The 26,511-nt window shown below is 37.6% G+C and overlaps 1 protein-coding gene across 2 annotated transcripts in view; it reads left to right on the top strand.

The window, feature by feature from the left end:
* The window catches only part of LOC134741827 (protein argonaute-2-like), a 49,829-nt gene extending 23,533 nt beyond the window's left edge, over positions 1-26,296 (top strand). For both annotated transcript variants that reach the window (XM_063674722.1, XM_063674728.1), the window contains 12 exons: positions 61-165; positions 1,044-1,171; positions 2,109-2,226; positions 4,877-5,044; positions 8,528-8,635; positions 9,677-9,796; positions 10,872-10,961; positions 15,765-15,893; positions 18,808-18,917; positions 19,167-19,260; positions 20,106-20,308; positions 22,852-26,296. In XM_063674722.1, the coding sequence (XP_063530792.1) occupies positions 61-165; positions 1,044-1,171; positions 2,109-2,226; positions 4,877-5,044; positions 8,528-8,635; positions 9,677-9,796; positions 10,872-10,961; positions 15,765-15,893; positions 18,808-18,917; positions 19,167-19,260; positions 20,106-20,308; positions 22,852-22,948 (1,470 nt within the window). In that variant the 3' untranslated portion in view covers positions 22,949-26,296. The remainder of the gene's footprint in view (positions 1-60; positions 166-1,043; positions 1,172-2,108; positions 2,227-4,876; positions 5,045-8,527; positions 8,636-9,676; positions 9,797-10,871; positions 10,962-15,764; positions 15,894-18,807; positions 18,918-19,166; positions 19,261-20,105; positions 20,309-22,851) is intronic.
* Positions 26,297-26,511: the final 215 nt, after the last annotated feature.

Raw genomic sequence — 26,511 nt, 5'->3', positions numbered from 1 at the left:
GTCCGCACACCGCACATGAACCGTCCCTAGACGTGTGTCAAATAAAACATGTTGGTACAGGCCCGCAATAGACAGCTGAACGAGCTCCAGCTGTCGACGATGGTGCGGCAGGCCGCCACGCCCCCTGACGAGCGCAAGCGCAAGATCGAGGAGGTCATCAAGGATGTGAGTATTTCGTTTTTATTTAGACAAGAAGGACCATTGATACTAATGTAACCAATGTAATACCACTAAAAAATAACCATTAGGCTTGGCATAAGGGCGGCGCGATAATATTACATGCGAGAGAGATTACCCGACCCTTTCTCATTAATACGATTAGAAAAAGACGGGTAGTCTATACGGGTGTGATATTGTCGCGGCGCTCTCGTGCTAAGTCTAAGGTTCTACTAACGATAGTTTCAATGTTTTATGTGTTTTTGTTTATGTTTGTTTGTTAATGATAGTTTTTGTGTTTCCACTTAGTTGTTGCATGTTAATTGTACTTTTGTGGACATCTGTTATTGGCTATGTTTTCTGTTCACTATGCTTTGTATTACTTTTGTATTGCTGTTGATGCCCCAAATAAATAAAATAAAAATAAATAAATAAATGTGAAACTTTGGGAGTTTAGGTGATTGGATTTGTTTTTGCTCAATCACGATTTTTTTTCAGAAACTCCTTAAGGGTTTGGAATGAATATGATCTGGCAAGAGACAATTATATTGCTTATTGAAGTAAAACTTCTTTAGGCGCGACTAGAGGGTAACTCAGTTTTTTTTTTCTGACGGAAGTAACGCTCAGTAGTGACACTAGTGACACGCACAAAACACACGTCAAAGTGTCAACATAGCGATAAACGTCATCCTCAAAGAAGTTTTACTTCAATCGCGCGTAAAGATTACACGCACACACTTTTTTCTTATAAATTATTGCAGTTGTTGGGCATTGCCGCGGAAAGATACTTTCTATGACGTGGGACTTCGTCTTGCGCGTTCATTATCCTTATTAAAATAGTATCGAATAAAAAAAGATCTATGTATATGTAAAGTTTTTATTTTCAGATGGACTATTCGCGTAACAAGGATTTCAAACAGTTTGGTTTGGAGATTTCCGATAAGTTTTTCCCCGTTGACGCGAAAGTCCTGGCTCCACCCAGGCTGGAGACAGGCAGTGGCAGCGTCGAGCCTAGGTACTTATGCTTATTTATTACAAGTTTAGTATAAGTGTTAGTTTGTTTGTTAAGGTCAAATGTTGTATATTAATTTTCATATCTGGTGTTAGAATAATCTGTTTTTTTTTGTAATAATAAAAAACTATGTTGTACAATTAATAATATAACAAATCCAGCAAATAAAAAAGGAACTGGTCTGACGACGGAAACTGTAGCTGGCCCACGGCAACTATGTAATAAAAAAACCGGCCAAGTGCGAGTCGGACTCGCGCACGAAGGGTTCCGTACCATTACGGAAAAAAACAGCAAAAAGTCACGTTTGTTGTAAGGGACCCCATTTAAATATTTAAATTATTCTGTTTTTAGTATTTGTTGTTATAGCGGCAACAGAAATACATCATCTGTGAAAATTTCAACTGTCTAGCTATCACGGTTCATGAGATACAGCCTGGTGACAGACAGACAGACGGACAGACGGACAGACGGACAGACGGACAGACGGACGGACGGACAGACGGACGGACAGACGGACAGCGGAGTCTTAGTAATAGGGTTCCGTTTTTACCCTTTGGGTACGGAACCCTAAAAAACCGGCCAAGTGCGAGTCGGACACTCGCCCACCGTTCCGTACTTTTTACACGACTGCCCAAAAAAAGGAGTGTATTGTTTTTAGTATTTGTTGTTATAGCGGCAACAGAAATACATCATCTGTGAAAATTTCAACTGTCTAGCTATCACGGTTCATGGTGACAGACAGACGGACAGCGGAGTCTTAGTAATAGGGTCCCGTTTTTACCCTTTAGGTACGGAACCCTAAAAAGGTACAGTTGGTAATAAAAAACTACCAAATATAACGTTAATTGACGCAAGGGAATTTCAATCCGATTAAAATGTTTATATGTGCGTCGTTTGAATACCAATGTTCATTGTTCACTGAATATTGACTGTTTTGTAGGAATGGTTCGTGGCAAGCCAATAGGCTGCTGAAGCCCGAGGTTCTGCAAAACTGGGGCTTCATAATGATCGAGCCTGACCAAAGGACCCCGTTAGATCCCGCCAATATCATCTCCTTGGTATGTACCTAATTATAAGTTTTTATATTCTTTGGTTACAAGTTTTTTGAGTAGTAAATTTGAACTGAAAAGTGTGTAAAACTAAGAAAAATTCGTGGCTTGAAGTTCAGAGCCGAAGTAAAAGTCGCTGAACATTACGCGCGTACTCTGCCTGTCAAAAGTTGACTTTTGACAATTACGCTACCACAAAACAAGTCACTGTATAACGCCATCTAGTTCGGCGGTCAATCTCGGTCGCTTACGTATGTGACCCTGGCAATAACTTATATTGAGGTTTATTTATTTCATAGCAGTAAATTCCAAGATAAACTATTTTGTACTAATTATACGAAATTATACTTTATGATCGTAATTGAATGTGCATCATTTATTACATTACTACAGAGGCTGGGAAGTAAGGGGTTGCCGTCCGAATGCATACAGACGGATAGTTATGAGGCCGACAACCCCTTTTCACGCCGATGTATGTATAGTGCTTTTCTCAAACATGCAATGAAATAAATAAAGAAATCTCCACGAAATCAAAGTTTTAATTCTAAAGAAACTAAAAGTAAACTAGGCACAAAATATAACTACCACCTGTACCTATCTTTATCACACGTGTCGTATATTTTACACATGTAGTTAATCAATTTATTACACAAATGTTCAAAGGTATATTTATGTATCTTTGATTTTTCGCCTTGCATCCTTCTGACTGTAGTTTTAGCCACATAACTAAGATTACATCGTTTTTTATGTTGATATTATGCTTCACATACATCGTTGCCTTAAACATGGAGTATAATTAACAGGTATTCATTTAATATTTTCGTCGGAACTCATATTAAATAACACAATAAACAACGCACAATAAATCCAATAAAAATAGAATTACAGATACACAATGAAAAATGATCAACTTTACCTCCAAAACGATTTAAAAAATACCTACGCGTGTTTGAGTAGACATTTTTACCGCTGATATTTAAAGGAAATATAGTTTGTCAAAGGACTATCTCATTTCAAACATACACAGAGATAATCATACTATCTTTGTCTTACACTAGTACTAGCACCCAAAAGAAAAGGATGAGTATAGTTTTTTTGTTTTTACTAGCACCAGAAAGAAAAGAATGAGTATAGTTTTTTTTGTTCTTATTTACTGCCAATTTGGTTTGACCTGACCAACTATATATTTTAAATCTGTATTTGTAGGTAAATTTGCATTTCAATATTATTGGAATTTGGTAATAATGTTTTATTTAGTTTTTTTTTTGTAAATTTAATACAAATAAAACCGCAAAATATATCAATTAACGTTTATTGTTTTTTTTAATAGGGGTATTGGCAGAATGTCATTCCGCACCACAAGCAAATATTGGTTATAGTTTTTTTTTGGCTGAATGCCATGATGCTGTGTCACAAATATATTTGAAAGTAAGTGTGGAAAGAACGTAATAGCAATATTACATAGCATGTTTGAGAAATAGTACATTACTACAGAGGCCGGGAAGTAAGGGGTTGCCGGCCGAATGCATATATACGGCCGAACGTAGTGAGGCCGGATAGTTATGAGGCCGACAACCCCTTTTCACGCCGATGTATGTATAGTGCTTTTCTCAAACATGCAATGAAATAAATAAAGAAATCTCCACGAAATCAAAGTTTTAATTCTAAAGAAACTAAAAGTAAACTAGGCACAAAATATAACTACTACCTGTACCTATCTTTATCACACGTGTCGTATATTTTACACATGTAGTTAATCAATTTATTACACAAATGTTCAAAGGTATATTTATGTATCTTTGATTTTTCGCCTTGCATCCTTCTGACTGTAGTTTTAGCCACATAACTAAGATTACATCGTTTTTTATGTTGATATTATGCTTCACATACATCGTTGCCTTAAACATGGAGTATAATTAACAGGTATTCATTTAATATTTTCGTCGGAACTCATATTAAATAACACATTAAACAACGCACAATGAATCCAATAAAATAGAATTACAGATACACAATGAAAAATGTTCAACTTTACCTCCAAAACGATTAAAAAAACACCAACGCGTGTTTGAGTAGACATTTTTACCGCTAATATTTAAATGAAATATAGTTTGTCAAAGGACTGTCTCATTTCAAACATAGACAGAGATAATCATACTATCTTTGTCTTATACTGGTACTAGCACCCAAAAGAAAAGGATGAGTATAGTTTTTTTGTTCTTATTTACTGACAAACTGGTTTGACCAACTATATTTTAAATCTGTATTTTTAGGTAAATTTGCAATTCAATATTATTGGAATTTGTTAATAATGTTTTATTTATATATTTTTTGTAAATTCGATACAAATAAAACTGCAAAATATATTAATTATCGTTTATTGTTTTTTTTAAGGGGTATTGGCAGAATGTCATTCCGAACCATAAGCAAATATTGGTTATAGTTTTTTTTTTGGCTGAATGCCATGATGCTGTGTCACAAATATATGTGAAATGGAAATTAAAAAAGAGCCACTTCCCGGCCTAGGCCTGCAACTTTGTATGAAATTTCATTACAGGCCCCTCGTCTAGCCGCGCCGGAGTCGTGATACTTCCCAGCCTAATATAAAGAACGTAATATCAATATTTACATAGCATGTTTGAGAAAAGTTATTTTTCAGATGATGAATTGCGGACGTCAAATGGGCATGACCGTGTCGGAACCGTCGGTCAAACTCTTCAATCTGAGAATGCAAGAGCTGCGCAACACGTTATTGAAGTGCTTGGAAACGCAAGTCAAGTTCCTGTTCATCGTTGTGCCCGCCAGAGGACGCGACTACTACCATAGGGTATGTGGGTTAATTCTACTTGACTCCTTGATTATCATAAAACATAATCTTTTTGTGAATTACTATAAAATAAACAGAATCTAACCTATAATAAGGATCAAGTAATAGCCACACGGAACTATAGAAAATACATCACTAAAAACTTAGACCGACCGACTGACTCATGCAGACATTGCAACAGTGCTCCCGAAATCATCCAACATATAACAGGTGCATGTAAAGCAATAGTTCAAACAGACTACAAACACCGTCACGATTAGGTTGCTGCCATAGTTCATCAGTATTTAGCCCACAAACACAAATTCATTGAAAAACAACAGCCATATTATAAATATAAACCATCCATAGTACTTGAAAGCCGCCAATATAAACTATACTGGGACAGAAAAATTATGACAGATAAAACTATTCACTTCAACAGACCCGACATCACATTATTTGATAAAGGTAATAAAACCATATATATTATTGATATAGCCATCCCAAATACACATAACCTCCAATCAACAGCTAATGACAAATTAACGAAATATCAAGACTTGGCCATAGAACTTAAACGACAGTGGCATGCGAATACAGTACATATAGTACCTATAATAGTTTCCACAACAGGAGTAATCCCCAAAACCTTAAGCAATAGCCTGAAAACCCTACAGATCCCCGCTCACGGTATAGGAACACTACAAAAAGCCACAATATTAAACACATGTCGTAACCAGGAAGTTTTTAACCTCCTCTACCATATCCGACACACTGTAATATTTGCAAATATTTATTATACTTGGCCATGGCCCGTATAATAAACAAACCTCCCTTGAAAAAGGAGAAATATGAAGCAAAATAATAATAATAAAGAATAATTTATGACAATTTTGTGTTAGTTAGGAACCAGTTTATTTTATGTAAGTTTTTATTAGCTTTTATTTATTTCTTATTTAGTCTCTTTCAGGTGTTTGCCTGTAATTAATTCTTGTAATATTTTCTTTCCTGGTGTATAATTGAACTGACATTTTAAATAAAAAACCTGGATGTTAATGCAATTGTGAAAACAAATAAATGTGTAAAAAAATAACATTTTTGCTGAGGCATCAGTGGCTCAAACACGTTAATGACATTCATTGTTAAAATAATAAAAAAACATTAATAGTATAAATCTATAAAGGCAACCTACAGTTTGCAGCTCCCAGCGCACACTTTTAAGATATACCTGCTATTGGCGCCCAAATAGTAGATTGTGTCACAAGGGAGCAAAATGACATATTTACGGCGAGGGCGTACAATTAAATCCTAAACGAAGCGAAGGATTCTATAATACAATCCTTCAGGATTCAGGATTCTAACATAGAATCCTGAGAGTAGTGAGGGATTCAAGTGTTAACGCCCACGGTGAAAATAATTTTGCTACCATGTGACACATACTGCTTTTCACATCACCTATGAGGAAATTACATACTTACATATAGTACGTTTCAAAACATTATTATTTTAAGCAAAGATCGATACGGACAAAGTGCCAAAAATATGTATACACGACCTTAGTATAGGTACATACTTCTGGCACTTTGTCCGTATCGATATTTTCAGACGTGACTGTACTGACAAATTAAAAGGACCTACAGCTCATAATTATGTACCTAATATCTTTTCAAAACAGCAGCAAACAACTAAAATGATACAATGAAAATCAAGTACATTATTTTTGTAGATTTTTCTGATAACAAATTAGCTCTTACCCCTTTGAACCAAATCTTCGGAAGAACACTATGAAGACTGATATCACTTATATTTATTATTATTAATGTCGTTACCGGGATGCTGCTTAAAACATCTAACACAGATGAAAGGCCTATTATTATTGATTTAAACTAAGTATTCAACATCAGACAGGCTCCAACCAAGCTCTCGTTTAAGCGCATGTTACGCAAGCATTTTTTCCCCTCACTAGCTCGGAAAGCCGTCTTTTATCCTTTAAAACAAGCGGGGGAAAAACGCATTTTATCCACTAGTGGGGAAAGTGATTTGACCTTGGATGGAGCGTGTTTAAGTAGCTTGACAGATAATAAAACGTAAAACGCTCTTAATAATGGTTCGTTCGATATTAATTATCATTAAATAAATGGTTTGAGAATCTAATAAAAAATACCAGATTTAGCCTTATTTAATGATTTTAAGTCATAAACCTTAAAATTCCATAATAAACGTTTGTTTTTTAATAATTATGTTAAATATAATTCTGAACGCACAAGTTAAGTCGATGCAATTTCAAAACGCATCATTGACATTTCATACGTCAGAAATGTCAACATTGTCAACAAAATTTTTACTTAATAACTTCTCACGTAAAAGTACAGAATTTCCAGTTTTTTGTTATAATATCGTAAAAAAATTAGTGATTTCAGTGATGAAGATGATCTAACGCCTGTGGATGTTGCACTTTCCTCGCTATAGTGAAGGGAAAAGTTTTGTGTTACACACGGGTGCAAATGTATTTTACTTCTCGTGTGTTAAAACACAACTTTGCACCCTTGTATAACAAATAACTATTTCGACAAGCTCACTGGTTAGTTGTCCATCGTAGGCATAGTATTATTTGCACTGGGTACATAAAATAAAGTAATATATATGTAAGTTTATTTAATTATAGTATGTATAGTATGTATATGTAAGTTTATTTTCGGTAGTGTGTATTATTTATCGCTATATTTTTTGTTTTAAGTTACCTATTCTGCTTTTTTTTGTTCAATGCCTGCACCTATTACTGTTTCTGTTTAGCCTGGTGGTTGACTGGTAGAGAATGGCTTTAGGCATTAAGTCCGCCATTTGTACTTTATTTGTTATATTGTGCAATAAAGTTCAAAATAAAATAAATAAATAAATATTTACAAATTTATACAGAATACAGAACCGCATAATGCTTTGTGAAATATTTGTACAAAACTTTTTAAATATAAACTTTTTAAATTGCATAGACAAGTATGGCTGCGTTTATGGAGACCTAAAATGTCAAAATAAAAATTAAATTATTAAACTAAAGTTGTTTTACGTTTCTTTGTAAATATTATAAGTTGTGGTTACCTATAATTAGATAAGCATCAGTCATGATTGTTATATAGATTTAAGAGCATGTAAGATGTATTATCTGTTGGTAATCCTAAATAAAGAAAAAAAAATTACGCTAATTAATTAATTTACTTAATTTAAATATGATATTAATTAATTTAAAATACGTTAATTACATTTATTGTTTACAATTACAACAAAATATTATTTAAGTTAGAAAAATTGTATGCACGTAATCGATTATAAAGAAATTGTAATCGATTATATGCATACTAATTTCATATGTCTTTGTGTCAATATTTCATACTGGCAACAAAATGTCCTTGAACAGAAAAGTGCCACTTTGATCCCTCCTAGCAGGGAAGAAAAGTTCCCTTTTCGAATAGGTGATGTGAAAAGGTTATTTTGCTATGCACTCCATAGGTGAAGCAAATGGCGGAGCGCGACGTTGGCATCCTGACCCAGTGCATAAAGGAACAGACGGCCTCCAAACGCATGAACCCGCAGACCGCGCGCAATATCCTGCTAAAGGTAAGCTGTCTAACGAAAGCTTCGATACACTTGGCTATGTGTACGGATGTTACGTCCGTCCGGCGGCTAGAGGCCTCATTAGTTGACATATGCCAGTTAAGTGCGTCAGTCACAGTGACATCTTCTAATGAACAATAAGACCAAAAATTTATGTCAAGGCTAGGGAATGCAAACTGGTTTTTAATTGTATGGAAAAACCGGTTAATAACCGGTTATTAACCGAAATTTCATATAAATAAAAACCGTTTTGCATTCCCTAGTCGAGGCCCGCCGTCATCGCTTATTGTTCCCCTGTTTCCCACAACATAATTAATAATATCCGGTAGATTAATGTGCTTCCTAGGAAGCAGAAACGTTCTTTTTAATACAGTTGCTCAAAAAGTGGTACTTTTTGTGGCTGCGTAGCGTGCGAGAAGCTCAATTTCTCGAACTAGTGCTTTTTACTTTTTAGTTCCAAACTATACTTTCGAAACGCAGTTAAAATTGAATTTAGCGCGGAGCAGGTACCAGGGCCTCATGAGTTATGAGGAGGTGTCGTTGACCAACCCGCGCCGGGCCCGCGGCGGCCGCGGCCGGGGCGCGCACGAGTATGAAGGTATCGCGGGCTGCGGCAGCTCGCGTATCTTAGCTGTATAGGTACTTTTGGTTTTGGTTTGGTTTGGTGGTATGATTCTACTAATGATATATTAATTTATTATTTTTTCGCAATTGTATTAAAAAACGTCGTTTACAACACGTGTGAAATGTATTTTCACACTAGTTGTAAAATGTACTATTTTGTATATTGCAGCTGTTATAAACTGATCGGATTGCCTATCGTGAATTAAACTTGAATGAACCTATCCACGCAATGTAATATCTTTTTCCGGTTCATACCTCAGATAATAATACTTACCTATTTAACAAAAAAATAATATTTTGCCGAATGAGATAAGATAACATTCGGTTATTTACTGAGGTTATTGTTGAAATCAAGGTTTTTCTAGAGATCACTTTCCCGCATATTTTAAGTTGATTAATAATATATGCCTGTATGTTTAGGTGAATTCCAAGTTGATGGGTATAAACCAAGCCCTGGACAACAGAAGCCTGCCCAACTGCCTCAGAGGCGGCAAGGTGATGGTGGTGGGCGCTGACGTTACACATCCATCTCCGGATCAGGTTTGTAGAATTTTTATTTCTAGGGCGTCAACTTAGTTAGCCGGTAAAATAAGCTCTATATCCATGGCATAAGAGCGATAAAAACGTAATTTGTCAGGGGCCCAGTAACGCAACGCAAAGTGCGTAAACTGTAGGGGGCGGTATAGAAGTAATTTTATGTAATTTTCTTAAAGAGTCATATAAGAGTCACGCTCTCATTTTCAAATGAGATTTTGAAATAACACGAATACTTTACATACAAGACGGCTTTTTGGCAGCGGGTTCGTGTGACTTAAGTTTTCCATTTAAACCACAAGGTGGCAAAATTTCCAAAACACCAAACATCGTCTGCTCAAGCTGATTCGGTGTCAATAAGTGCGATTATATCCTTATAACCATTTTCGCGGCTAATGTGTAATATTTTCCGGCAAAACGTACCACTTAGGCGGTTGTCAATAATAACGATACGAGGGTGTCTCCAGATTGGGTTACTCGTTGCGTATAATTAAAAAAAAGGTACTACTCGACAAAAAAATTGGTCTTTGCTTAATGTTCGGCCGAATTTCACCTTCCCATACAAACGTAGTTCCGTTCTCAGTTTAAAACTACGTTTTGGTTTGTAATGAAACTTTGTACATACAATGACATGAGGTATATTTAGGTTTGAAATTAGTTTATATAGCTCCAGTTTATAAAAAGAACGAAATAGAGCAAAAACAAGTTACTGGCACCAATGATATCCTCATACGGAGTTATATCTATCTTTGCTGGCACTGTTAGTGCTTGAAAATGGAGACCTAGACTCTCCGAAATATGTCGCGCGTTTGACTAAAAATACGTGAGTGAAACAGCTAAGTTAGTTAGGAAAAACAAGTTCGAGGAAAAACGTAAATTCGCTGTATTTTTTTTAACTATGGTATCTGAAGCTATATAAACTAATTTCAAACATAGATTTACCTTATCATATTGTAAGTGCAAAGTTTCAGAGCAAACTAGCCACTCATTTTAAAATGAGAGCGGAACTACGTTTGTATGGAGAACCGAGCTTGCCCGAGACCCTTAAGAAAAGTACTAATAACGGTTTCTTACTTTTCAGACTTCGGTGCCAAGCATTGCTGCGGTAACAGCGTCCATCGATCCAAAATGCTTTATTTACAATATCGGATTGAGTATTCAAACTCCTAAGGTAATTTAATTATATTATATAACTTTTTAAAGTATAAAACAGTTATAGTACAATCGGATTGTCTAACCTCGAAATCCTTCCAAAGTTATGAAATTTGGTATGTATGTTAATTAAAGGTCTCTTTTTCATGTCCACACATGTCGAGGAATCGCAGCCATCTTGCGCCATACACAGTATTCACATTAAGAGCCCGGTTACGATTTTAGTCGCAAAAATGTAAAGTTGATAGATTTCTTCTGTGAAATTGTACACCTTTTCGTACCTAATTGAAATAACAAGTACTGGTTTCTATTAGCACGACTTCTTATCTCTAGGTTTATCAGATCATTTTTTTGAAAAAAGGCTTACTAAATTAGTAATGAATTTTTTTCTGATGGACGTTTAGGTAAACGCGTGTAAAGCACTGACTTTGATGCTCTTATTTGTAAATTTCGTAAAGTTTGGACTGCTAAAAATGGTAAATTTGTATAACACATATTCTGTACTCTAGGTTTATCAGATTACATTGTTGTTATATGACTTAGAGTTCGAGGAAATGAAAGTTAAACGAATTCAATTTTCTCCAGAAATGACCTCAAAACAAGTGACAATTTCTCCGAAAATCTACTTATTTTCGACGTAGATTGCATACTCAAATAATCTGCAATGTTTACTTAAACTGTTGCTGTACTTCATTTTATTTAAATTGCAACTTTTATTTTCTGACGATTTTTTAAAAACTTCCCCTTTTTCTGGCATAACATCGGTGACACGCGCTCGCGGCCTCAGTCCCGCGCGGGAGCTGGTAGAGGCAGGACGTTTGTTGATCGGCTCCGCACGTTGCATCGACGACGACGAAGTTATTTATCATTGTGTGCGTCGCTCGCCGTGTAAAAAGTTATATTTGTTTGCGTGTTTGGCTGTACTGTGTGCGTGTAAACTGCGACCAGAAACTTTAATCCTTGGGTTGTAAGTACTTGTTTATTACGCCTTCAAAAAAAAGGAGGTTCTCAGTTTGACCCGTATGTTTGTACGTATATGTATGTATGTTTGTTCGCGATTATCTCGCATTTGGCTAAACCGATCTTGATGCGGTTTTTAGAAAAGTGTTTGTTACATTCTGGAGAAGGTTTTAGTATACATAGAGCTGAGCTGATGCTGAACCCTGGCTGTACCTAGTGGAACGCAGGTTTAGTGCAACATAGGCAAACGCTGTTTTGGTCTGTCTTGATGAGCAATTAGGAGAGCAGTACCCAAGATGGAGCTGATGCTGAACCCTGGCTGTACCTAGTGGAAATCAGGTTTCGTGCAACATAGGCACACGCTGTTTTGGTCTTCCGACACGTCTTGATGAGCACTTGGGAGAGCAGTACCCAAGATAGAGCTGATGCTGAACCCTGGCTGTACCTAATGGAACGCAGGTTTGGTGCAACATAGGCACACGCTGTTTTGGTCTTCCGACACGTCTTGATGAGCAATTAGGAGAGCAGTACCCAAGATGGAGCTGATGCTGAACCCTGGCTGTACCTAGTGGAAATCAGGTTTCGTGCAACATAGGCACACGCTGTTTTGGTTATTCGACACGTCTTGATGAGCAATTAGGAGAGCAGTACCCAAGATGGAGCTGATGCTGAACCCTGGCTGTACCTAGTGGAACGCAGGTTTAGTGCAACATAGGCACACGCTGTTTTGGTCTTCCGACACGTCTTGATGAGCAATTAGGAGAGCAGTACCCAAGATGGAGCTGATGCTGAACCCTGGCTGTACCTAGTGGAAATCAGTTTTCGTGCAACATAGGCACACGCTGTTTTGGTTATTCGACACGTCTTGATGAGCAATTAGGAGAGCAGTACCCAAGATGGAGCTGATGCTGAACCCTGGCTGTACCTAGTGGAACGCAGGTTTGGTGCAACATAGGCACACGCTGTTTTGGTCTTCCGACACGTCTTGATGAGCAATTAGGAGAGCAGTACCCAAGATGGAGCTGATGCTGAACCCTGGCTGTACCTAGTGGAAATCAGGTTTCGTGCAACATAGGCACACGCTGTTTTGGTTATTCGACACGTCTTGATGAGCAATTAGGAGAGCAGTACCCAAGATGGAGCTGATGCTGAACCCTGGCTGTACCTAGTGGAACTCAGGTTTCGTGCAACATAGGCACACGCTGTTTTCGTCCTCCGACACGTCTTGATGAACACTTGGGAGAGCAGTACCCAAGATAGAGCTGATGCTGAACCCTGGCTGTACCTAGTGGAACTCAGGTTCATTTATTGTTATCAGAACTTCCACCCCCTTTTAACCCCCAGTACCTACTGCATGTTAAACGTGTGGTAGCTCTGGTCAGGTGCCTGCTTCATCTGGCAGCCCTCCAGGTGTTCCAGGTCTTGAAGAACTTAACCTGCCTACAGCATACTCTACCAACTTCAGATTAAAAGAGTTTTACCCCTGATCCGATGCGTCCAGCAGCACTCCAGGTGTTCCAGGTTTTGAGCTGTCTCCGTCATACACTACCCACAACACGTTGAGCGAGTGTTACCCACCCTTTGCCCTTGACCCTTTGCACTCAGCAGCACTCCAGGTGTTTCAGATCTGGAGCTTTCCCCATCATACACTACCAGCGGCACGTTGAGCGAGTGTTACCCGTTACCCCTGACCCTTTGTACCCAGCAGCACTCCAGGTGTTCCACGTCTGGAGCTTTCCCTATCATACACTACCAGCAGCACGTTGAGCGAGTGTTACCCCTGACTCTTTGCACCCAGAAGCATTCCAGGTGTTCCAGGTCTTGAGCTGTATCCATCGTACACTACACACTACCAGCGGCATGTTGAGCGAGTGTTACCCCTGACCCTTTGCACCCAGCAGCACTTCAGGTCAGGTGTTCCAGGTCTTGAGTTTTCCCCATCATACTCTACCAGCGGCACGTTGAGCGAGTGTTACCCCTGACCCTTTGCACCCAGAAGCACTCCAGGTGTTCCAGGTCTTGAGCAGTATTCATCGTACAACCAACCACACGTTGAGCGAGTGTTAGAAGAGTGGAGAAGAGAAGAGGATGACTTTGGAAATAAAAATTATTATCACCCTTCCCAACGATTAAGACTATCTCCATAATATCAAATTCCATCCAAATCGGTTTTATTGGATCCCATACAAATTTCCATTACCCCCCCCCCCCCCCTGCCCCCCGTTTCTGGGGTAAAACCTATCCTATGTCCTTCCCCAGGACTCAAACTATGTCCATACCTCATTTCATCTTAATCGGTTCAGCGTTTATTGATTCCCCATACAAATTTCCACCCCCTTAAAGGGTGAGTTCTTGAATAAAAAGTATTCTGTCCTTCCCCGGGATTCAAACTATCTGTATACCAAATTTCAACAAAAGGCTAGTTTCCCCTCTGGGTTGGAACGTTGGAAAGTCAGATCGCAGTCGCTTTCGTAAAAACTAGTGCCTACGCCAATTCTTGGGATTAGTTGCCAAGCGGACCCCAGCAGACTTCCATGAGCCGTGGCAAAAAGGCTGGGATAACGCGAGTAAGATGATTATATATATATATATAAGATATTGCCTTAGTGCAAATCATTATCATCATGCTATATAATTTGTATGTATTATATGAATACATAGGTAAATTGTTAAGAGTAATAAACGATTATATCAAATTTACCGAAAGTTTTATTTTAACCTATCTAAAGTTATAAAGTGACGCATAATGTTGTGAAAGTATCAATATTGTTTAGGCGGTCGCGTTATTTCAAGCAGCGGCCTGCGTTCGGTTACTGTGTAAAAGTCGTATCTTCGCGCGTTTTCAAATCGACTACGGGCTCTTAAACCCAGATATTTCGAGAAAAAAAGAAAAACCAAAAAAGACTTATACTTTTCAAGATGGCGTTTGATCCCCGTGGTCCCCTAAGCTCCAATTTTATGACACCCAAACAGGGATCCCTGAAATTGTAGGTGTCAAATTTCGTTACTGTCACTATTGTTTAAACCCCATTTAAGATCTAAAATCTGTTTTTGCAGTTACATTTTTAAGTCCTAAATATTTTTCCTCCATTTATTTTATTAAATTTGTATTGCATAGCACTCGTGTACCAATTATGGATCTACTGGTGTCTATTTAATTGAAATCCACTCAATAGTTTAGGCGCTAAAAGTAAAAATATGATTTAATATTCGGCATCCTCTCAAGGCGGCTGTATTGATTTTTCTTTAATAAAACAAGTGTAAACAGGTTGTGAAGGGCAAGGGGAATCTACCGATACGTCGTTTTAAAAAATCCGTCCAGTATCCTGAGCTACAGGCTGTACTGATTATCAGTATTTAAATCCATAACCCTACTTTCTGTTTAAGTCGCAGTCGAGTAAAATGTTGATATTGGGGTATAACGTGTACAAGTGTATAGACAAAAGTGGAATTCATATTCCTACAAGTTTCCTATTAACAGAATATCCCCTGAAAGGGTATAAGCGCTAAATTTGGATTTAGCTATTATTTTCTATAACAAGATGTATTTTGTCCGCAAAGATATCTAGTACTTTTTTGTGTAGAATTTAATAAGCTTTAATGTTGCCTCACACCATATTTTCATAGAGAACGTATATTTAGAGTAAAACGCAAATTTCTCCAGGATGGTACACATTTTCCAAGATGGCTGCGACTCCTCGAGGTCCCCAAATGTCAAATAATGTGGACATGAAAGAGACCTTTAATTAACATACATACCAAATTTCATATCTTTGGAAGGATTCCGAGGTTAGACCTAATCCGATTGTACTATTAAATATCTTGAATGTTTTACCATACCACACTTGTATTTGTTTTACAGAAAGAAATGATCATCGAGTTCGAGGATATGATGGTCGAACATCTGACTATTTACAAGCAACGCAACTTATGTTTGCCGACAAAAATATATGTATTCCGTGACGGCGTGTCCGAGGGACAATTTGCTCAGGTAAACTTAAAACACTTGCAAAACTTTCTAGTTGGGCCATACATATAGTCCCAAATCAGGGCCAGGAAATATTATATACCTTACCTTAAGATTATGATATTAGGGTCGTGTTTGGACAATAGGGATGATGACACATGTTGAATTTTATAACAAAATTTAGTAACATAGATAGCAAATGAGTAATTTATCACAATAATGTAAATATTAAAATAATATATAGAAATCATACAAAAATACAGGACTTAAAAGATTCAAAATTTAAGTAATTTTTCAACTTCCAAAAAGGAAAAAAGTAAGAGTACCATTCGATTTCTTACATCCAAAGAAAGATTGTACAGCAACTATATACATAAACGCTTCATTTCACCGACAAAAACGCAATTTTCTTATTTTGTCCATACATTCACAATGGGCTCTCAGTGAACTTGACGTCACGTTCACTTATCGTTTTGTTTGGAGCGTTTCGCGAGTGAAGTACGACTGTCGGACTTTTGACTATTATTTCTGACTTTTATATTGCTTTAATGCAATGGGTCCCATATAGACATTTGATCCTAAAAATAAACCTGATCGATTGATACCATTAATGAAAATTTGTCATCTAGTGTATTGTAAGTACTTGTCATGATAGACTCCATTAGACATACACTCAAATTAACAACTTGGCTTCTAGTTTGAAGTAGTGCTGTACTGTATTGAAGGTGTCCGATGGTAGTGTTTGGTAATAATTTGAAGAAGAAGTAATGTCTTTATTAGCACAATAAAATAACCTTACGGCCTGTTTCGCTATGTCCAAGTAAAGTCCTGAATAAGCTACTTGCTAATTATCTAACTAATAAAGTCAACGTTGGGAAAACTTTTTAACAAAAAAAACTAAACCGCCGAAAAGACTGTAAAGCAAAAAAGCAGCTTTGCAGTTTTTTCGGCTGAACGTCGAGGTCTATAGATCCAATAAACAAAGAATTATCAAAATTGGACTATTCTGTAAAAAGTTATGCGTGGTCATACATTACAATCACTGAGTGAACAATCAATCATCCCCTGTTTTCCTACCCTTAGGGTAGGGATTTTCCGAATTTATATGGAACCCACTTCGGGGTATTATACCCTTTCCAATAAAAAGAGAATTATCAAAATCGGACTACTCTGTAAAAAGTTATAATGGTCATACATAAAATAGTACATTTCGATGCTAGTGCGGAAAGTATGTCATTATTTCACGAGTACCGAGATACTAGGGACGAGTGAAGAATGACATATCCGCACGTGTATCGAACGACGTTTTTTAATACAGTTGCGAAAAAATAAGAAAAGCAACAATTATTAAGGAATGGAATTCGAAACTTTTTATATTATTAATTCTGTGACATCATTGACATTATGAAGAGGTGTTTTTCTAGCTTTTATTCGACTAGAATAGATTTTGTTATTATTATTGAACCCACTTCAATGAGTTTTTTTTTCAAATGCATGTTCTATAAAGGGGCCCACTGACTATCAGTCCGCCGGACGATATGGGCCTGTCAGTTGTTCGGAACTGTCAAATTTTTGTTCTAACTGACAGGTCGATATCGTCCGGCGGACTGATAAGGGTTCACTGACTATTAGACAAAAACAATTGTAAATATTAAAACATTGTACTATTTTTACCTAAATATCGTTATTTACGATTATTTGTGTATCGTATATTTATAAAAACAATATCGAATGTTGCCTTTGGAAACTTAAAACATTCTTGCAGTAAGAAAATACGCCTCTTCTTTGACAGGCGTTCCGTTCCATTCAGACAACTTATTAAGAACGGTTTTTCAACATTAAAAAATATACGTGTTATAATACTTATAATGATGAAGAGGTAAGTAATAAAATATGAAATATGCATATTTTTCGTATTCTTACATTAACAGTAGGTTTTTATGTTGATTACGACGTTTAAAGGAAACTAATATATAGGTAAACACTCATCAATAAGTAGTCATGAATTGGAACAAATATAAATTTAAAAAAATTGGAAAAGTAAAAAGCACTAGTTCGCGAAAACCAACTTTCCGCACGCTAAACAGCCACGAAAAGTAGCACTTTTTTAGCAACTGTATTAAAAAAAATATTACGCGTCGACTTGAGAACCTCCTCCATTTTTTCGTCGGTTAAAATACCTCTTCACTCCTCATGCTCGTAAAGTTCGACTTTAAGTCGTGCGTAGACGACATAAAGTTGCTTATTATGTTCTAGAACATAAAGTAAAATCATTTATTACGACCCTTATTGACTATAATGACAATAGTCCAAAATCTGCCATACAAACTGCCATCCCTGCCGGCGCGCTACCGTACGACGTGCCCCGCGTCCCCGACACAAGCGAGTACAATTTTCTTTAGTCTTGAATAAATACGGTAAAATAACCTAAAATATTGGATATTTTTGTATATTTTACTCACAATCGAAGTGAAAAGTAAATAACTCAGGCATAAATGTCCATTTTTAGGGATCCGTACCCAAAGGGTAAAAACGGGACCCTATTACTAAGACTCCGCTGTCCGTCTGTCCGTCTGTCTGTCACCAGGCTGTATCTCATGAATCGTGATAGCTAAACAGTTGAAATTTTCACAGATGATGTATTTCTGTTGCCGCTATAACAACAAATACTAAAAAGTACGGAACCCTCTGTGCGCGAGTCCGACTTGCACTTGGCCGGTTTTTATCCTCGCCGAATAAATTGTCTCGGATGAAAATGGATCGCTTTATGCCCTTGTTGTATCTACTATTACAACTTAAGGTAGTTTTATATGGCAGTTAATTTATTTGTTAATTAGCTATCCAATACTTTACTTAACTTTGTGAAACAAGCCCTTAAACTAACTAAAAATATCGCAATTGCCGCATAATGTTGAAACATGAGTTTGTTGTGTTTCAGGTGATGAACAGCGAGCTGCTGGCCGTACACAAGGCGTACCAGCGAATGGCCGGCCCCGCGGCCAAGCCCGAGGTGTTGTTCCTGCTGGTGCAGAAGCGGCACCACACCAGGTCAGAAATGAAACTTTCCTTATCTGCCTAGCTATAGAGAGCGATACAGCAACTAAGTGTTTCGTTGTTATAGCCCAGACATTGTCTACTGTTCACTGCGAGTATTCTAGGCGTATTGAGCGTTCCTTCTCGTGCCGATGAATTAGCAACCTACATGCCTACTTTACCTACAGTTAAATGTGGATTAGTTTGTGGCAGCCGTATTGTGATCCAAAAAAGATCTAGGTTTCATATATATATATTTTTCAGATTGTTTTCGGGTGAAAATAATCCGAAAAATGTTGAGCCTGGAACCGTGGTGGATAAACACATTGTCCATGCCACTGAACTGGACTTTTACTTGGTAAGTTATTTATTACATCAAAGACAATTTTACGGTTAGACACTTGTTTTAGTTACTCGCGCGACATGTTTCGGAGACCCTAGGTGTCCTTTCTCAAGCACTAATAGTGCGAGCAGCATTCACGACGGCCGTGTATTGCGTACTGCCGCGCGCCGTACGCCGTGCGCGCGCGTGAATTTATTTAATGTTAGTATGTCTCACAACAGTTTAAATTCGATTAAAGACAAAGTAATGCGGAGGAGTTCTGTTTCAATATTTTTCACCTCAGCAGCTCGAACAAGCCTACTTTCGTCACTCCAAACAAAGTAGCTTTTTAATTTATTGAAGGCCATGAACTGCCACTTCATACTTTTATTACATTTTTTTTTTCTCTGTATTATTCTGTGTAATTCGAAATACATTAATATGTTCTCACTACTGAGGTGAAAAATTATGTGTGCAACACGAGAGCAAAGTTATTTTACATCTCGTGTTTTTGAGTCCCTCGCTACGCTCAAGATTCTAACTTAGAATCACTCGCTTCGCTCGTGATTCAATTATGGAATCTTTCGCTTTCTCCGGACTCAAAATAAACACTCTCAAGAAAAACCAACTTTCCTCTTTTGTTGCACAAATAACTATTGCACTACTCTACGCGTTTTGGCGTCGAGGTATTCTTTTGTCTATACATTTAAGGCACATACAAAAATGTTTAATATCCGTGCTTTTATACTGGATGATTTTGGGGTCTATGTCCAGAAAGTCAGAAATGTGTTCATAATAAACAAATTTCCCTATGGGACTAACTACAAAAATCGCGAAAATAAATCTAACGTAATGCCATAACTATTAGTGTGTTGGTTCAGGTGTCGCACCAAGCCATCAAGGGCACCGCACGTCCCACGCGCTACCACGCCGTGTGTAATGACGGCAACTTGAAGCACGACGAGGTGGAGCAGCTCACCTACTACCTGTGCCATCTGTACTCGCGCTGCATGCGCTCCGTCTCCTACCCCACGCCCACCTACTACGCGCACCTCGCCTGCCTGCGAGCCCGCTCGCTCACCTTGTGAGTACTCACAACACAACCTATCACTACATTTTTGACTCGGAAAACGGTTCATTACACTGACAGTTATTATATTAAAGTTTGCAACATTAAGGTCAAAGGTAGAAGAGCTGCTAGCGACTGCTTATGACAGCCACATTGGGTGTATCCAACGTACTCTTAAAGTCAATCCTCGCGCTTTCTGGCAGCACGTAGACAGTCTCAAGACAAATGGTGGTTTTGTTTCCCGAGTCAAGTGTAAAGATAAAAAATTTGTTGGTAAGGAGGTGGCGAGCGCGTTTGCTAACTATTTCTCAGACGTTTTTCTACCTGACATTCCGCTTCTCGATCCAAACTTGTTAGACAATACCGATCGGAAACCTAACGCCAACTGCATTGATATCAAATCAATAACGTTGCAGAAGGTTAAAGCTGGGATAAAACGCCTAAAGGCCAATAGCTCCGTTGGACCTGATAACTTACCGGCGTATATTGTAAAAGGTTGTGTGGAGTTTCTAAAAATCCCGATACAATATATTTTTAACCTGGCGCTCTCTTCTGGGTCATATCCTCGAAATTGGAAGGTGTCTAGAGTTAGGCCGATCCCGAAGGCGAGTGACACTTCCGTCGTTGAGAATTACAGACCCATAGCCGTTCTTCCCACCTTTGGCAAGCTGTTTGAGTCCATACTTCACCGGATTCTATCTTCACAGGTTCGGCCCTTTTTGTGTGACGCACAGCATGGCTTTCGGCCTAGTCGTTCGGTCAACACGAATCTGTTGATACTAACTGATAACCATGCTCAGCATCTTGACAGAGGTATTCAAGTCGATGTCATCTATTTCGATTTCTCGAAGGCTTTCGATCGTGTGGATAACGATGTGCTGCTTAGGAAACTTGATGAAATTGGTTTCTCTCCCAAGTTACTAACCTTTTTTGCCAACTATCTGCGCGATCGACAGCAATTTGTCTCGACTGTTTTGGCGTCAGTCAAGGCTCCATCTTGGGGCCCTTGTTTTTCGGCATCATGATTAACGATATCAAATCGGTTCTTCGGGTGGCTCAATGTCTCTTGTATGCTGATGATCTGAAGCTGGTATATAGGATAGAGCAAAGAACTGATTGTGAGACGTTACAAGAGGACATCGACTTGGTGTTTCGGTAGAGTATGCACAATAAACTTCATTTTAACCCAGTCAAGTGTTGTGTGTGTACATTTAGCCGCTCTCATTCCGCTATATATGGGCATTATATACTGGGGTCAGAGCCGATAAATCGTGTCTTTTCCGTCAAGGATCTGGGCGTAGTGTTCGATGCACGGCTAACTTTTCACGAACATATTATTTCTCTTGCCAAGAGTTCCTTTCAAAGGCTAGGTTTCGTAATCCGAAACCTCCGCGATTTTCATGACCCGGTGGCTATAAAAATGGTTTACAATGGTCTAGTAAGGAGTAAGCTGGAGACTTCGTCGATCGTATGGAACCCCTACGAATCGACGTATGCTTTACTGCTTGAGAAGGTTCAGAAAGCGTTTTTAAGGTTCCTTTATAAAAAAATGTTTGGATACTATCCGTACCTGTACCCGACAAAGTATCTTCTCGGCTCCCTCGGGTACAATTCCTTGGAGGTCAGGCGGAATTACCAACTCCTAGTCATGGCATGCCGAGCCTTGCGTGGTGAGTCGGACTGTCCCGAAATTGTCTCTTTAAATTGTTTATTCCGGACGTCCCGAGAATGGCCCTCAGACCACGACAACGCGATCTATTGGCCGTGCCGCCGGCGCGCACCGTATCCCGCAGGAACTCGCCGCTGCCCCGCGCCCTTTCACTGCTCAATGCGCTCCTGGCATCGACGCCTGAGTGCGACCTATTTGCGTGGCGATGGACGGCAGTGTATAATGAATGCCTGAGATTCTGTGAGGCGATGGATGCTAGGTGTAATGTAATGTGCTATTATTGTTGTTATAATTGTTGCTGTTTTATGTATTATTATTGCTGTTAGTTTTAAGTTTCGTGACGCATTGGTTTAACAGTAATGTCATGTAAACATTCTTATCAATAAAAATAAATAAATATACCGTCTCCATAAACGTACTCACCTCGCAGCTTTGAATATTACCTCGCGAAGATAACTTAAAATTTCCGCGCTATGCGACTGCGGCATCGAGGACCAGACCATGGAGCACATCATCCAGAGGTGCCCATACTCGGGTAGCCCGGTAATCTACTAGACTTGACGCCCGATGCTGTGCAATGGTTGCAAAACTTGGATGTTGCCTTATAAAAAAAATACAGTAAATAATTTTGCCTATGTGACTATATCGACATACGATTAATAATAAATTGATCGAACCTGCTCACAAAATTGTACAAGAATCGGTAGAGAATTGCGATCTGCTGAGAAGAACATCCGGTCATACTAAAGCATTTTTGTCAAGCTGAAACGGAGACCTTCGCTGACGCTCGATCAAAAGTCTAGGAAATAATTGTGCTCCTGGTTTGATACAGATGCCAGAGCGCATGAATGTGACAAACGCGTTATTAATTGTTTTGTTTATATTACAGTGACGAGAGGTTCGACAACGCTCGGCTGGAGCGTGAGCCGCGCCGGCTGCGTGTGCTCGAGAAGATGCTGTCCTACAGTCGCATGTTCTTTGTTTAAACCGAATAAGGTCGAACTTGTCAACACTGCGGCGCATGCTACGCACCAAGTGGATGTTAGTACTCACGAACATTGTTAAGATCATATGTGGATTACCGAGGAGAGAAGAAGAACGTGTGTTGTGTAGCCGTGCGCCGCAGTGGGTATCCTTTACAGGGAAAATTATGAAATTTATGAATATATAATTAAACTAGTTTGCCGAAATGTAATCAATATCTTTAAGTGTGTTTTAAACAGTCTTAGAACATGCATGTAATCTAATAACTTATACAGCAATATTTTCATATTATACTACAGAGTAATTAACCCTTGCGTTTTGGCATCTGATATGGATAATATTCGGAGCGAGACAAGAATCCTGACCTTTTCTTCAATGTATCGGGCTAATTCGAACAATGATCTAGATATCAAATCAACTTGATCTAAATATTTTGAAATATGTCTCACGATAGTTTAAGTTCGACAACTTGATATGAAACAGAAACGATACCGAGATATTTAAGAAAGACATGTAAAATTTGCTTGCTTTAAGATTTGCTTAAGATATTACTTAGATATCCAATGGATATCTAATGGATATCCCAAAACGTCACAATAATTGTACCGTGAAATTGGTTTCTCGAATCGAACTGCAAAAGATAACTATATAGTTGAGAACTAAACTATAACGTATCTATTAGATCTCGTATTGTTCTCGTATCTAGTAATTGGGGCATTTCACGTCAAGCGGGCAGCAAAAAAATTGTCAGGTTCTGGATTTTGTTTATAGTTGTATTAATTGGACCTATATGTGAACTAAAAAATTTGGCATCATTACTTTTTTAATATATTGCTTCGTTAAAAAATTATACGCATTTAAAAAAACTACAAAATTTGAGGAACGGATTTTTTAAAAATTATTATTGCAATTCTTTCCATGGATTTAATAATAACTAAATACTGATTATTTGAGAATATTAGTTGATTTCCTTGAAAATTTATAAAAAAAGTTTTTTTTTTTATCTTTTTTTCATATAACAAACCGGAAGTTAGTATTACATATCTTTTTTTTTCCAACTTCGCATTTTTTTTATTTTTACACAAAAATGTAGCTTATGGTGTACTAATGTCCTATAATTTTTTTTATAGTGGCATCTCGATTGGTTTTGAAGATTCATGAAGTAATTCGAAAGTACTGCGCGACGCTCCGTACTGAGCGGTAGTTCTATGTGGCAGTCTTTAATGGCCAATTATGGGTTTTTTTACTTTTGCGTAACGGAATTAAAGCAATAAACAATATTTTATCGGTTAAGATGTATAAAAGCAAATCATGTCTTATTCTATCGTGCCTTGTAGCGCTATCTGTGATCAACCATATCTTGGAACTGAAAACAAAACGTTTATGTTTTAACAAAACGCTAGAGGTAACTTAATAACTATAGCTAGGTTTAGGCGGGTATGTCACATGCTTAAGAGGTCACTTTCGAGTTAGGTCACGTTCTGAGGACGTCACTTTCTGTACGTCACATTCTGAGTTTGTCACATTCTGAGTTCGTCACATTCTGAGTACGTAACTTTTTGAGAACACCACTTTCTGAGGACGTCACTTTCTGAGGCCCTCGCTTTCTGAGTTCGCCACTTTCTGAGTACGTCACTTTTATAGCAAAGTAATATTTAAGAGTATACCTGCATGAACAATGGATACCAGCAATCATATTAGCTGTACGGCATACGGCCGCTTTTATGTATGACATACAGGTTATTTTTTTAGTGGCCATTGAAGGGTAATACTAATCTATTATATAGACGATAACGGGAAACCGTCTTAAGGTGACGTTCCTATGTGTGCGGCAGCAATGCAGTCTGCCCTTATGTCGCGCTGCAATACTGCTGCAGTAATGCTGGTGCAGTCTGGATCCGAACGGTACCTTTATTTAAGACAGTTTCCCGTTATTGTATATAGATCCGTATTTCCCTTCAATAGGCACTAAAAAAATAACCTGTATAAAAAAATATATTTAAAATTTAAACTGTTTATTTCAAAAAAAGAAATTACAAAAACTACTTACAGACTTAGCCTAATCTACACTCTAATAGATTGTACGCTATTGTATTGTTGTTGTTGTATTGTGTTGTTGTTGTATGTCATACATAAAAACGGCCGTATGCCGTACAGCTGTTATGATTGCTGGTATCCATTGTTCATGCAGGTGCTTTAATCTTACTATGCTATAAAAGTGACGTACTCAGAAAGTGAGGGCTTCAGAAAGTGGCGTTCTCAGAAAGTGACGTCCTCAGAATGTGGCGTTCTCAGAAAGTGACGTACTCAGAATGTGACGAACTCAGAATGTGACAAACTCAGAATGTGACGTACAGAAAGTGACGTCCTCAGAACGTGACATAACTCGAAAGTGACCTCTTAAGCATGTGACATACCCCGCCTAAACCTAACTATAGTTATTAAGTTACCTCTAGCGTTTTGTTAAAACAAACGTTTTTTTTCAGTTCCAAGATATGGTTGATCAGAGATAGCGCTACAAGGCACGATTGAATAATACATGATTTGCTTTTATACATCTTAACCGATGAAATATAGTTTATTGCTTTAATTCCGTTACGCAAAAGTAAAAAAACCCGTAATTGGCCATTAAAGACTGGCACATAGAACTACCGCTCAGTACGGAGCGTCGCGCAGTACTTTCGAATTACTTCATGAACCTTCAAAACCAATCGAGATGCCATTATACAATTTTTTATAGGACATTAGTACACCATAAGCTACATTATTGTGTAAAAAAAAAAAAAAAAAATGCGAAGTTGAAAAAAAAAAGATATTTAATACTAACTTCCGGTTTGTTATATGATAAAAAGATAAAAAAAACTTTTTTTATAAATTTTCAAAGAAATCAACTAATATTCTCAAATAATCACTATTTAGTTATTATTAAATCCATGGAAAGAATTGCAATAATAATTTTTAAAAAATCCGTTCCTCAAATTTTGTAGTTTTTTTAAATGCGTATAATTTTTTAACGAAGCAATATATTAAAAAAGTAATGATGCCAAATTTTTTAGTTCACATATAGGTCCAATTAATACAACTATACACAAAATCCAGAACCTGACAATTTTTTTGCTGCCCGCTTGACGTGAAATGCCCCAATTATCACGTTCTTCGGATCAGTGCATGTAACGATTGTATTGTATGACAATAAATATATTTAATTTGCTTGAAATTGCGTTTATTATAATTGAGTAGAACACATTCTGGCATTACTGTTTTACTTTTATCATATTTAATTGTTTCTAAAAAGAAAAGAGAAAAATTGCTTTAAGCTAAAATCCAATATAAAATTATATTATGAAATATGACAGTTTTTTATTTATTATTTTATTGTCTATTTATTCTATATCAAGGGCCGTAGTGGAGACGACAATCATTGATCGAAATTTAAAGGTATTTATACCAGATTTAGTAAAATTTAACACCAAAAAATTCGTTTTTACCACCAAAAATAATGAATGATCACCAAAATAAGAACTCCTGTTTAATGAGAAATGATTCCCAAATTTGTACCATATTT

Source organism: Cydia strobilella, chromosome 1, assembly GCF_947568885.1.
Source record: "Cydia strobilella chromosome 1, ilCydStro3.1, whole genome shotgun sequence".
In the NCBI taxonomy this organism is placed as follows: Eukaryota; Metazoa; Arthropoda; class Insecta; order Lepidoptera; family Tortricidae; genus Cydia; species Cydia strobilella.
Note: the sequence above shows the minus strand (reverse complement) of the source record. Positions and strands in the feature narration are given on the sequence as shown.